The sequence below is a fragment of the Dipodomys merriami genome, unplaced genomic scaffold (assembly GCF_024711535.1).
Source record: "Dipodomys merriami isolate MVZ:Mamm:240054 unplaced genomic scaffold, mDipMer1.0.p SCAF_24, whole genome shotgun sequence".
NCBI classification, from domain to species: domain Eukaryota; kingdom Metazoa; phylum Chordata; class Mammalia; order Rodentia; family Heteromyidae; genus Dipodomys; species Dipodomys merriami.
Window position 1 is genome coordinate 19,833,979 of NW_027203826.1, and position 14,531 is coordinate 19,848,509.

The 14,531-nt window shown below is 40.7% G+C and overlaps 1 protein-coding gene across 8 annotated transcripts in view; it reads right to left on the reverse strand.

Moving 5' to 3' along the window:
- Positions 1–10,439: 10,439 nt before the first annotated feature.
- Cep350 (centrosomal protein 350) overlaps positions 10,440–14,531 on the reverse strand; it is a 138,486-nt gene continuing 134,394 nt past the window's right edge. For all 8 annotated transcript variants that reach the window (XM_070034334.1, XM_070034335.1, XM_070034337.1 and 5 more), the window contains 2 exons: positions 14,124–14,246; positions 10,440–10,637 (listed from right to left, as the gene is read on the reverse strand). In XM_070034334.1, coding sequence (XP_069890435.1) covers positions 10,473–10,637; positions 14,124–14,246 — 288 coding nt within the window. In that variant the 3' untranslated portion in view covers positions 10,440–10,472. The remainder of the gene's footprint in view (positions 10,638–14,123; positions 14,247–14,531) is intronic.

Below are 14,531 nucleotides of genomic sequence, written 5' to 3' on the forward strand. Positions count from 1 at the left end.
ATAGTATCTGTTTCATATGGTAATTTGTGGGTTAAGTGAATGAATACATGTAAAAACCTTAGGATCATGACTAGCAAGAGTAAGTAGTCAGGTTGCTTTTCATCACTCTTAATCATTCCAAAGGAACTAGGCCATGGGCTGGGGGAAATGGTGCCACCACATGGTCATATGAATAACCACCAAACGAGTAAGATGCTCACCTGAGCCCAGGCGTGTGATGAGAGCATTGGTCTGAGCTGTGGAGAGTCCAACAGCCTTGCTAACGGGTTAGGTTATATTCTGAACAAATGAGGAGTAACTCAAAGGTTTCCGTTTTGCAGTGGAGTGTTCTTAGGGTCTTATCTTGTATTTAGTGAGCTGAGAACCCAAGTTGCTTCTCAGAGTTACACAGAAGAAGCTGGAGCCGGTTCTGAGGGCCAGATCCAAGAAAAGGGACAAGAACTACTAATAACTATAGAGAAAGGGAGTGGGGAAGGTAGGGAGGGAAGGGATAGTAGGAGAAAAACAAAGGAGGGAGTAACAGTGCCCGACAAGACGTGTACTCATTACCTTACCAATGCAACTGCAACCTCTCTTTACAAGAAAATAAAAATTAAAAAAAAAGTAATTACAGGGAGAAAAGTCTTCTTAGCCTGGCCCTGGGACTTCGACTCTAGGCGTCCAAATTGTATCACTCAAGAGTTCTGAGTTCTCAGACAAGATCTGTAACCTTCTAGACCTCAGTTTCCTCGTCTGGGAAACGGGGCTTGGTGTGAAGACTGAATCCAGTGGTGGATATTAAGTGCTTGGCTTAATAAAGAATCCTAGCTGCCACTGCTGAGGCTCAACTGTCCAGGAGAGGCTGAGTGACCCAGAAGGGAGGACAGAGAAGCTGGGGGCTCACCATGTCTAGGTGAATTTTGTCTGTGCTTACTAATAATCCATGCTATAACATCTTGTAGTGGGACAGTGAATGGGGTGTGGCTGGCCATGCATAGAGAATGGGGACATTTGGGTCTCTGGAAAATTCTATTCTCCACTATAAACTAGTAAAGTGGCTTTCTGGTTTGTTCTAATTTGTGTTACTTTTCTGGTTTCCTTAGCCTAAAGTGCCTATTCATCTCTGAGAGAACAGTTACCTGATCATACCAAGATCTACCTATTTTAGGCTTCCCATCTAAGCCAGGATGACAGATACACGCCACTGGGGCCAGCTTATCTGTTAAGAAGGGTCTCACAAACTTTTCTGCCCAGCAAGCCTCAAATTACAACTCTCCCAACCTCAGCCTCCAAAGTAGCTAGGATTATAGGCATGAGTCCCCACACCCAATTTATAATAGGTTCTTCATTCTTCTGCTTAGACATTTGACCCCTTTAGGTTTGTTCTGTTCTCAGCTTGAGCATGTCCCTTTTCAGCTCTCCAAGGTGTACCTCAAATCCCAAACTGTCACCTTACCCACGAGCCCATCTGACATGGACCAATCTTGACTTCCACTTCTGGCCGTCAGTTACTAAGCCTGTAGCTACATGAGTCCTTTTTCTGTTCTTCCTGTTCCTCTTTAAGCCTTTTCACGGCTGTTCTTTCTGCCTTGAACATTTTCCCCTCAGATCTGCTCATGACTGGCTTCTCATCACTCAGGGCTCAGCTCTAGTGTTACAGTCTCTTAAAGGCCTCTGCTACCCTCTTGTATGAGGGCTGCCTTTTCTGTTGTCTGTTTTACATCCTCTCTTTTGGTCTCCACTGATCTTACGACTCTCCCATTTACTCTGTGGCTTGCTCACCCACTGTTTCATCATGCTAGAATATAAGCTCTTAGAAAGGAGGCCTTGATGAATGATTTTGTGTTGTGATCCACTGTAGCATAGAAGGGTGCCGGGAAATAGGTGCTATTTATGGAAGGAATGAATGAACCTGGCTCAGGAGGGATATTACCTAATGATGTCTTTTACTTAGCAACACCTATGTTTTATTTATTTTTTTCTCCACACCCCATAAGTCATGCAAGGAAGGGCATGAACTGTCCTCCTGGGAAATGAAAGCACCTTCTGCTAATGAACGAGTTCAAGAACAATGCCATCTCCTCTTGTGCTCTTAGGGCCGGGGAAATTGCTCCATTTGGGGGTTGTTTGACATATGGCTGTGCCTAAAGTGTCAAGGGGAGAGAAAGAGAAGGGCTGAAGAACACATGGAAGGGCATTGGTGCAATGCTGCGACAGGTCAGCAATTATTTCTCTTAAACCTTGTTGTATTTACCAACTCAGAATTTTGCAAAGAAAGCCAGCAGCTTAGGATACCTTTACACGCTGGCAGGCATTGCTGGCTGTGAAATCAGTACCGCTGCCTCCCTTCCTCCTTACCCATCAAACTACCTTCAGAAGTTGATAATTCTGGATAATTGCTTTCTAAGTGTCCTATAACACTGGAGGAAGGCATGTGGTTCCCAAATGGGCAGAGGACACAGGAGGGGAAGTTTGCCAAAGAGTATGTACTTTTTTGTACTACTTGGGATCCCTGGGCCTTGTGCTTGTGAAGCAAGCCCTCTACCACTCAGCTAAAACCCAAGCTCTGCCAAGGTCTTAAAAATTTTACTTGTTTACTGTTAGCTTACATTTTATATAGAGGGGTATTTTATTGTTACATTTCCATGCATGTTTATAATACATTCTGAATAATTTCACCCTCTCTGTCATTTTTCTTTCTCCTTTCCCATAAGATTTTTTTTTTTTTTGTCGGTCATGGGGCTTGAACTCTGGGCCTGGGCGCTGTCCCTCAGCTCTTCAGTTCACTAGTGCTCTACCACTTAGTCACAGTGTCACTTCTGGTTTTCTGGTGTTTAATTGGAGATAAGAGTCTCACAGACTTTCCTGCCCAGGCTGGCTTCAAAATGAGACCCTCAGATCTCAGCCTCCTGAGTAGCTAAGATTACAGGCATGAGCCACTGGTGCCTAACTTCCCAAAACATTTTTTTTTTTTGCCAGTCTTGGGGCTTGAACTCAGGGCCCAGGCACTGTCCCTAAGCTTCTTTTGCTCAAGGCTAGCATTCTGCCACTTGAGCCACAGCACCACTTCTGTTTTTTTTGTTTTTTTTTTCTGTGTATGTGGTACTGAGGAATTGAACCCAGGGCTTCATGCATGCTAGGCAAGCACTCTACCACTAAGCCACCTTCCCAGACAATGAGTTTATTTTTTTAACTTTTTGTATTGGTACCAGGGTTTAAACTCAGGGCTTGGGTACTATCCCTTAACTTCTTTGTGCAAGGTTACTACTCTTCCACTTGAGCCGTACTTATACTTGAGCTCCACTTACAGATAGTAAGATAATCCCAGGTCTTTACAAAGGTAGTACAAGGCTGATATCATCCAGGAGCCCAGGAACCATGGTCTGATCTTATTACACATGATACTGCAATGTATGTGGGGGCTTGTGGAAAGGAGGGACAGGAAAACAATCAATGTTAAATAATCTTGAACTTGGGATGGAACAGAGGAGCCAGTGGGCACCCAATTAGGCTCTGCTGTGGAATCTCCATCTCAGCACATTGGAACATTCTCTTCATTTCTCCCATCAGAATGCAGGGGTTTTGTGGTCTGGGCTGAAGCTACAAACCAATAAGACCTCCCAGTTCAAATCTGGAGGCAATATAGGGGAAAGGCCGACAGAACACTGGAACACTAGCACTCCCTTGATCATGCATAAGATGAGCAGGGCAGAAAGGTTTGGATCAAGCACCAGGAGCAGTGAGTCTTCAAGGAAGAGTCTCTGCAGCCCAGGCCTGGGAGGTCCATGGACAGGGAGGGTGCTGGGAACATTCATCTACTATCTGTCATTCCTGGGAAGCCTGTGTTGTGCTTGGCAGCAACACCCATCACCTTGACAAGAGGAGGCGAACTCCAACAATGCCAGCTTTGTTATCCCCCAAAGAAGTCCTCCTCATCCCACTCCCTTGCAATAGCCTGGCCCTTTCCCAATGACTTGGCATTTCCTCCAGACCAACAATACTCACTAAAACTCACTAGCCAAGATGGCAAAGGATGATAGTCTTCAACGATCTGTTGGCAGAACAGGATGTATATGAATCAACAGTTCGGGAAGGAAGAAATGGAGCTGGGTGAGAGTCATGCGCAGGCAGGATGAGTATATGATGGAGTCCACCTGAAACTTTTTTTTTTTAAACTTCAGCTGGCTTATTCCAGGCATGCGGGGTTTCCACTTGAGGGCCATCCTCTAGGGGGGGTTTTATGATCCTCTTGGTCTGGTTCTGGTGACTTCAGTAAAATGCTATCTCAGAATGACACAGACTCTGAGAGCAAGGTGTATTTGTTTAGAGTCTATCAGACTCAGCATTGCCTCCATACTGGAAAGGAAATATGGTCCTACTGGATTTAATGTGCTCCTTCAGGAGAGAGCGAGGGGGAGGGAAGGGGATGGTTAGGAAAGGTAATCTTGCAGCTTCCTGTGTCACTTGAGCATGGAACCTGGTCCAGGTACTCTTCCTGACCAAGATTCCTATGGCCTAGGCCGGGCTTAACTCCATGAGGGAATAGTCTGTTCTTAGTCCAGGCTCAGTGCTGTGACTTGCTCTGGGCATGTCCCAAGGAAGAGGGGCAAGGAGGTCTGGCACCACAGCCCTAGTGGGCATCTTGTCCACAGTGGTTGCGGGGTAGATCTGCCATGGGGGGCAGAGGCACTGCGAGGCACTGTGCCTAGCACAGTCTCTAGCTGTAAGTAAACATTGTGCAACTTAAGCCAGGAGTAGTGTTGTATGTGTTGCGTGACCTTGAATCATGCACTGCTTTCCCCTGGTAGACGTGCATCTGCCTATTTGACCTTATCTGCATACTGCTCCACCCAGTGAGAAAGAGAAAAATATCCCCATGCCTTATGCTCTTTCTAGACATACAGCACTTCCAATTCTGAGCTTCTCTGGGATGTTGTAAGGCCCTGGCTTGCTTCTCCGCAGCAAACGCCACAATTGTTCTCCCCATTCTTGTCTCTTACTTTCTCCTCTGCCAGCCTCCCATTCTACCCATTTCATGTATTTTTAATTCAAGGTTACAGTAACTTGATCCGCCCCCCCCCCTCCTGCCCCCAGTCTTGATCATTACTTTTTTTTTTTGGTCCGGTCATGGGGCCTGAACTCTGGGCTTGGGCACTGTCCCTCAGCTCTTCAGCTCAAGGCTAGTGCTTTACCACTTGAGCCACAGCGCCACCTCCGGCTTTCTTCTTTTTGCTTATGTGGTGCTGAGGAATCGAACCCAGGGCCTCAGGCATGCAAGGCACGCGCTCTACCACTGAGCCACCTTCCTAGCCCTTGATCATTACTTTTTTGTCCTTAGCCACAGTCATAGCATCTGGAACATAGACTTGAAAATGTCTGTTTTATGAGTTGAGGATTTTCGTGTATCTGCTGCTATTTGGGCTCAGTGGTTTTCTGAGATTTCCTTAACGTGGTAAGGGCTTTGGTGTAGCAGATGTTGCCATCTTGAGGCAAGTGGAATTTAGGTGAGAGGAGAGGGGTTACTTCTAGTTTGTTGGACAGATTTCAATGACACGTGGTTTTCTTGTTCTGTCCATCAGCTGTTTTCTCCTCCAAGCTTTTATTTCCAGAACTAAATTCTACCCTCCACCACCTAGTCAGTTCGCTGCTCTTCCTTGTGGCCCACTTGTATGTGACTTTACAAGTCATTTTTCCAGTACAAATAAAACGAGTCATTTGGAGTAATAGTATTTGTCATGATTTTAGAAGCCCATCAATGTTTGAAACAATCATATAAACTGCGTGTGGCGGTAATCCCAGTCACTCAGAACCGAGGCAGGACTGAATGAGCCCAGGGGCCAGGCTGGGCTGCCCAGGTATATCCCAAACAAAGCCCAATTATAACTGATCAGTGAATTCTTTTCGGATCCAGTCCTACTATTAAATTCCCTAGCTGTCTGTATGTTGCAAAGGCAACTCATTAGTTTGTCATGCAATGGTTTTCAAATTATTTGTTGTTAACTCTTTCCTTAGAATTCAAGATTATGAGGCCAAGAACCATTCCTGCAAACTTTATTATCCATCTCTCCACCACTCAGCACATTAAGACCAAAAAAGTTGTCTTAATTCAACTATTAGTGGAGTTAGTGATGACATGTCAAAGCACAGGTTGCTCAGCTTAATGTGGTTTTTATTTTGTTATGCTGGGGTTTTATTCAATCAGGACTGAACCCAAGGCATAGTACATGGTAGTCAAGTGCTCTACCACTCAAGCCATGGCCCCCTACCTTTTTCAATTTTAATTTTTTTGATGCTGGACCTTGGGCTTGAACTCAGGACCTGGGAGCTGTCCCTGAGCTCTTTTGGCTCTTTGTGTGTGCTTACTTGGAGTCTCACAGACTTTCCAGGCTGGCTTTGAACCATAACCCTCTTATCTCAGCCTCCTGAGTAGGTAGGATTACAGGCCTGGGCCACTGGCACCCAGTTGCATTTATTTTTTGGTTGGTTGTGGGGCTTGAATTTAGGGCCTAGCTGCTGTCCTTGAGCTCTTTCACTCAAGGCCAGTACTCTACCACTGTGAGCTCATGGATTTCCCTGCCTAGGCTGGCTTCGAACCACGATCCTTGGATCTCAGCCTCCTGAGTAGCTGCGATTACAGGCTAAATTATGTTGATAGCACTTGAATGTAGGAGTAAACACTCCTTGTGTACAACTTAGCTTACTCTCCTGCCAAGACTAAGTGCCCTTCAATCAAATAAGAAATTGGAATTAACTGAACTTTCTGAGAATTCCTTTCCTGAACTTGGCTTATGAGAGGAAGAATGGGCACCGGACATGAAATTAATTTATAAATCATTTATTTACAGATTTTTATCTTAAAGTACATTTTAGTTAACAAATCTATTTACACAGGTGTACATGGGAATTCATCCCAGTTATTTTACAGCTCATACTTACAAACCACACCCTTAGTCTCCTGTGCAGAGCTGCACTGGATGTGACTATTGGCTGGAAACGGCCTGACGGCCAGGCTATTTACACATACACAGTAAACGGGTTTATTTTTCATGTCTGCACAGTACAGTACACACGAGGAGGCGGAGCCCCCCAGGTAATGCTTTGCAATGTGTTTACCAAGAAGGCTTTGCAAAGTCCAGAAGGAAAAGCTATTAAATATAGGTTAATTAAAATGACAGTACCTCCTTTACATCAGTTTACATTTTTCTTCACATTTTTTAAAATACAAAGATATTTTATTGAATTGCTGCACAACCAGTTTAAGATGATTTGTAAACATGTAAATTCCTACAATTTGCATTAAACATCATTGTAGTTTCTACCACTTGCTCTTTGAATTAATGTTTTATTCACTAGTATTCTTAAGGTAGTAAAAGGAAGATGTAAGTTTGAATTTCTTGCAGAAAAGTTATGAGTCTCTAATGCTGTGCTACAGAAATTCTTTTGCGAGTACACACTTTATTCAAGTATTGCAAAAAGCTAAGGCCACTTTTTTTTCAAGACAAGAAAGTGAACAAAATTGTTTTTATCAATAGGCCACAACACTCTTTATGAGCAATAAAATCTCTTGAAAGATAATTTCTCAGAGACCTGTAGTCACAGAAGGAATTTTCTTTTCTTTTAGGTAAAAGAAAAACAAATTACCTTCCTTATTAACTACTTTTGAGCTCTTCCCACTTTTCCCTACAGTAAAAATTCCTGTTTAGACCTGAAAAGGGAATCTATACCCTGTACTTATTTAACCCAGAGTTAACTGCCCTGGATAGCACAAATTATTTTGGACTCAGAAATAAATCTGAAGCCTACAAGTTGGTTTACGACTAAATTCTGATAGTGCTATTCTAAAAGATATTACTGCTGATGTAAAGATCTTTTTTCTTAGAGGATTATGAAGAAAGACTGAAAGAGGATGGGTTTAGGGAAAAAAGGGAGTAAAGATTAGAAAGAGGGAATATTTAGGTTCTTGGTTAAGAGGCAGAGTTTGATTCAAAAGATCCCAATAGGGAATGAGTGGTTAGGTTTCAGTATTTATCATTCCTACTCCTCACTAGAAATCCATCTCAATTAGATCCAAATACTTAAAATAGTAAGAAACCTGTTAGATTCAATACCGGTTTTTGTTTTTGTTTTCACTACCAAACTATGGATAACAATTTCTGGTGAAGAATAAAATTAATCCATTCCTGCCTCTCAATGGAACCCAGGATGCTCGAATGATAAAGACAGCTGTAACAGGCTAGGACTGCTGCCACCACATTTCTGGCAGCAAGTCTTACCAGATTGCTGATTCCACACCTATCAGTAGATTTTCCTTTTCTGGAATCATAATGTTATATAAACAGTAAGATAAACTATCTTATTAAAAACTGATTTTAGTTCCAAACAATGAAGATGTAGAAAAACAACCTATATTCCTATTATACTATTTTGATACTCATTTATAAAAAATTTATAGCAGCTGTAAAGTTTCAGAATCATAAGGACAATGTGATCTTACAAACAGCCAAAGGATGTAGACAACATATTTTCTGTCTTTCAAATATGAACTGAAAAGAAACATCTTTGCTTTTCCTTGGCCACATGAAAAGAATATTTCCACACTACTAGTTAATAACCCCAAGAAACCTTTGCTTCTTCTAGTCAACCTGCTCATTATGGCTACAAGACTATAGCTCAACATCAATGGCTCGGAAGAGATACTGGTAACACATCAATCTGAGCATTTCCCGAGACCAATCACAACATTTCAGTGCTTTCCTTATTTGTCAAGAGCTATTCACACCAGTCATTGTGCAAAATGCAAATAGTCCAATGATTATTTCAGTAAGTTTCTTATAATGACAGGATGAAGCTGAAAAGAATGGAAGTGTGCATAGTGAGACATTTCAGACGCAAAGGCAAGTTTGGAAGGAAGATGCAGAAATGGACAAATGTGCACAATTAAAGATTTTACCATCTTTGGGGTTTTTCTAACATATTTTGAAGCTATAACATTCCAGAACATTTATAAGTATGAATCCAGTGGATGTTTTAGATCATGCTTCTAATCAAGACCTTCAAGATTAAGGCATTTACATTCACGCCTAAGATTATCCACATTCTTCTGGATTACTTGAAGAGGGACTGGACTGGGAGGAGAAGCCAGTCAGGAAGGCAGGTACTGAGGTCCACGAGAGCATCTGCTGTGCTCTAATGTAGCAGCTGGAGTCTAAAGATTTTTTTCAGATACAGGTAAGAGTTGTGAGAAGCAATGCTGCAGAGAGGCGGGAGTACACTTTATCGTGTCTTTCTATCATTTCCTCCTGCTTTTGCGACTGCAGGTCATGCTGGAAACTCATGTTCTTTCACTCACTGAATTGAACTGACTTCTTTGATGTGTATGGGTTGGTTAAAACCACTGTTTTCCTGTGCAAAGACTAGGAACCATAAAAGCTTCAAGACGGAGGTTTAACTATTACAAGAACTTTTCACTTCTGAACAGGGACACACATTTTCAATTTAATAATTTACCTGAAAATAAATTAAAAAATGTTCCAAGCACAAAACAAGCACACAAACTCTAGACAATGTCTTTTATGTCTTTGGTGCACACACTCATTTCCTAAATCATTCAAGTAACAGCATCTCTGACTTCTTGGGGAGAAATGGGAGTTGAAGGTTTGAAGGCCAAAATGAATGATTTCCACTTTTGCCATGCCTGGATGCCTGAGATGGTCCTGAGTATCTGTGATTCTGAGAGCAGCTGGTAGAGGTTCAGGACGAGTAAGAAAAGAGCAGGGGTGAGAATGGGAAGAGGAGGCAGCCCTGCAGCAGTCCTGGAGCCTAAACCTCAGTGGGGGGCATTCTCTGATCTCATGCCCAGAGAGAAAACTGAACACAATGCCAAGAGTCACAGTTCTTTACATTCTGCTCAGAAACAAGGCTACTTGATAGCCCATTTGGTGCTGCTTAACTGTGATAATAAAGAAAATGGGCTTCCAAAAGAAATGAGCTAAACTCTAGAACAGGAAATAGGCAGATAAATCTTGAATTTGCCTAGTTTAGAAGTAGTTAGGGTTTAATACTGTTTAGAGACTATACTGTCCATTTATGACTTTTGTGGTAGAGACCATGAATACACTTCAAACAGTTAATGATGAATTTATCGACATACCCTCTCCTGACTTCATACTCGAGGAAACAATACCTACCCTTGTCTATGCTCAAAGGTAAGTCTGGTAATCCCAGCCCTCACCTGAGATCTAGTAGCATGGTAACATGAGGTTTAGGATGAACATCAGGAGTGTTACCCTGCCCACTGAGAACACCCAACAATCCAGTGGTCACTCTGTAAAGACAAGGCTGAAATACTGCATTGTCCCATGAATTCCACACAAGCAGTCCATAAGAACAGGTACAAAGTCCAGAAGACTCTTGCTATCATGGAGATGGGGTGTGTATCAGAAGGCAGAAAGGCCCAGGACTCATATTAGCACTCAGTGTTTATTTGCAAGATGTCACACAAGTAGCATTCTCCCCTGTTTTTCACTGATCTGATTCAGAGTATCAATAGTGTCTTTGATCAAGTTCTCAAAGATCCCATCAGCCAGCTGCATCTTCACACACAACTCGTCCTCATCATAGTTCACCCATTGTGCCTCCTCCTCATGGAGCTCCTGTACCTAGAATTTAGAAGGCAAGAAGGTTAGACAATGCTATCACACAAGAGCTAGAAAATTAACTCAAATTTGCTGACTTTGTAGTCCTACTATGGGATATGGCCCAAGAAGGAAAATCTTTTAAAGTTGCAAAGTGTTTGGAGAAGCCCAATTGCTGAAGGAAATAAAAATAGCTGCAAAACTGTATTTCAATGTGAGGATATTCCAGTATTTTATAGATATTAAGGATTTTAGGTATGTTGTCTATGACAACAAAAAGACATAACACCTTTTATGTTGTGTATAATAACAAATATATATACATATATAAACCACAAAATATTAAATACGTGGACTTACACTTATAAAATGCACATATCCAAAGACAAAATTGGATATGATTCTGGAGTATTATAAACGAGTAAGAAAACAAAAACACTGGGAGTGGTGGCCTAGGTCTACAATACTGTCACTTCTGAGGCTGAGGCAGTAAGAATAAGTTGGAAGCCAGTCAGGCTCATATGATTTTACTTTTTAGTTTTACTATAAGAAAGCTCAAAAAAGAAAAGGAAAAAAGAAAAGAAAAAAGTTCAAAGCCTGGGCTGGAGGTGAGGCTCAGCAGTATGGTGCCAGGCTAGTAAGTAAAAAGGTCTTGTGCTCATAGTTCAAAACCTCCTTGCTTCGATAACAGAAAACTCATTCTCTGCCTATCTACCTCTATTTTCTTTGTCTTGTCTTTAGAGTCTGTTATACATAAATCCTTATATGTTATGTGTAGAAGGCATAGCAACTAATTCAATGCAATTTAAAGTTCAGGCTAATGGTAACTTTTTCTCAAATAGGGTAGTAGGCTGGTAGAAATGTAGCAAACAGAATGTGGCCTTTAGTTCAACAGAAGATGCCAGGGTCTTTTCACTATCTTTATCAATAAGATGAGTAAACAGAGACCAGCCAGACAGATTTGTACCTTTCTGATTCAAGGACAGCGACCAACCCAGAAGTTTCTGCCTGAATACTCAGGAGGCTTTTCTCTGTTCTCTCATTGTTTTGTTACAGCAAAACATTTTTTCATTATAATAGTTATCATACCAAACTATACTCTCTATGCATTCTTCTTCTGCTAGGCTGTGAGGTCCTACAGCATTATTTATTAGTAGTTACCCAGTGACTGGGAGAGTGCAAATAGAAGATAGTATATAAATACCTAGAATATGAGTGAATTCTGAAAGGATGTTGGCTCTGTCCAGTTCATGGTTTTTAACAATCAGCTAAACAGAGACAGTTGTATCTATTTTAGAGATGATACAAAAAACTAGAAATATAACGACTGTTTATAAACAAAGAACTAAAAAACTGTGGTGTTATCTTGGAACGATGGGCCAAATTCGGCAAGATGTAGAATAAAATAAGGTTTCATGATAGGGCTTAAACTCCGCGGCGCCCCACCCCCCACCCCCGTCCCAATGAAAAGGTGTGATTCTGGTCTTAAGGCTTCCCTAAATTCCTGCGACTACTATAAGTATGATATACTAAAAAGAAACAAAAGAAATGTGATCATAAACTGCACCAGTCAAAGCATATTATGATTATATATATATATGTATATATATATATATATATATATGACTGAACTAAATATATGAAATTAAATGTGCAGTTCTGAGCACTGTACTTAGAGGGACAAAGAGATTGAGTTGATGTTGAAGAGACTCAAAACCACATCAGATATGAGGAGATAATGTCAGATGAAACGTAGTTGGCTTTAAAAGGACATAGGGAAAAATTAAAATTTTTATGTTACTCCCCAGAGTTGTGAAAGCACACTGTAATCAATTATAGTTTTAGAACACATACAACATATATACATACATCAGCAGCACATCAATGTCCAAACAATACATTATCCAAAATTCAAATTAAGAAAACAATCCCATTATACTTGTTGTATCCCAAATACTTTAAATTTAACCGAAGAAAGGCTTGTACATGGAAAACTATAAAGCACTTATAAAGAAACATTAAAGAAAACATAAATAAATGGAAAGATATTTAATGTTCAAAGACTGGAAGAATATTGTGAAAATGTCCATAGTGTGTAAAAGAATCCACAGATTCAGTGTCATAACTTTAAAAGAAGTCATTTTCCCCCACATAAATAGAAGCAATGATTCTTACATTCTTATAAGACCTCAAATAGCCAGGAGTCTTGAGCACAAAACCCCAAACAAACAAAAAACAGACATGGAGCATTGTATTACCTGACTTTAAAATATAAAGCAATAAAGCAATTGCAATAAAAATAGCATGGTACTAGAATAAAAACAGACACAATGACCAGTGGAATAGAATAAAAACCCAGAAATAAATACTCCCTTTTTTCCCTTTCCCTCCCTCCCTCCCTCCCTCCCTCCCTCCCTCCCTCCCTCCCTCCCTCCCTCCCTTTCTCCCTCCCTTCCTTCCTTCCTTTTCTGTTTTCAGGTTCTGGGAACTGATGGGCAACTGCTTTTTGACAAAACTACCAAGAACACACATGGGGAAAGGATATATCGTCTCTTCAATTAATTCTATGCTTCCATTAGAAAGAATGACATTGCCCCATTTGTAATAAAATGGAAAGACTTGGGAAAAAATTTAATAAGCAAAGTAAGCTAGACCCCAAGAAACAGGCTGCATGGACTCCCTCCTTTGTAAAAACTAGAATATGTCTAGCAGAGAATCATAATAGCTCAATAGCTATGTGCATATGACCATATAAAATGATGCTTATGAATTGAACTCCAAGAAATGGAAACAAGAGGTTTTTGTTTAGCATACTGTTTGCAGATATTTCTTTTTTCTTTCCCCCGACCTTTGGTTTATTCCCTGTGGTCACTGTTTTTGACCCCTGTACCCCTTCTATAAGATTATCTGATTTGGGGAAGGGAAAGGGAATCACAGAAATGGGAAGGGTAAAGCAATGCAACAATGATACTCATTAGACACTATGTTGGAAATAAATATTACAACTTGGGGAGGAGGAAATGGGAGAAAACGAGGGAAGGGATAACACTGTTCAAAAAGAAATGTACTCATTACCTTACTTATGTAACTGTAACCCTTCTATACATCACTTACAATAAAAACGAAGAGTCTGGGTAAAATTGGTTGTTTACATGCAAAAAAATGAAATTGGAGCCTTATGTCATGCTCTATATGAAAATAAACTAAAAATGGATTAAAGATTTAAATATAATCTGAAACTACTAGAAGAAAATCGAGCTGAGAAAAAACTCCATGACACAGGTCTGGCAAAGATTTTTTGGATATGACTCCAAAATACAAAGCAAAAATAAACAAATGGGATTGCAGCAAAGTAAAAACTGCACAGCAAAGGGAACGATTAAGAAAACAGAGACGAAACACAGGCTGGGAGACAAAATATTTCCCAACCAAAAGGGATCCTGCTTTAACATTAAACTACAGTCTGATGTTAGACAATACAATTAAAATGGTTTTGTAGGATACACTAACCAGGATATGATCTACGCGGTCCCTTTTCTTTCTTCCAAATTTCATCATTTTCTGCCAATCTGTTTTGTGGTTTGGCTCCTTTCTAAGACTGAACAATTTGAGTACTTCAGTTGCAATGAAGTTCTGTTGAAATAAGAAGAATGAATACACAAACTTCCTGAGACGTACATGTTTACAATGCAATAAACAGATTTATGCTAGCAATAAAATATTTACATGCACATTAAAATTTGATGAAAGATCATGGAAATTTCATGCACTTTGTTTTATTTAGCAGTTTGAGAGGAAAAGCATCCCAAGTGCTCAATTATTTTATTTACTTACAGAATTTTTGTTTTCATACACATTAAAAAAAAGTAAAACCCCTGGGGCTGGGAAGGTGGCTTAATGGCAGAGTGCTTGCCTTCC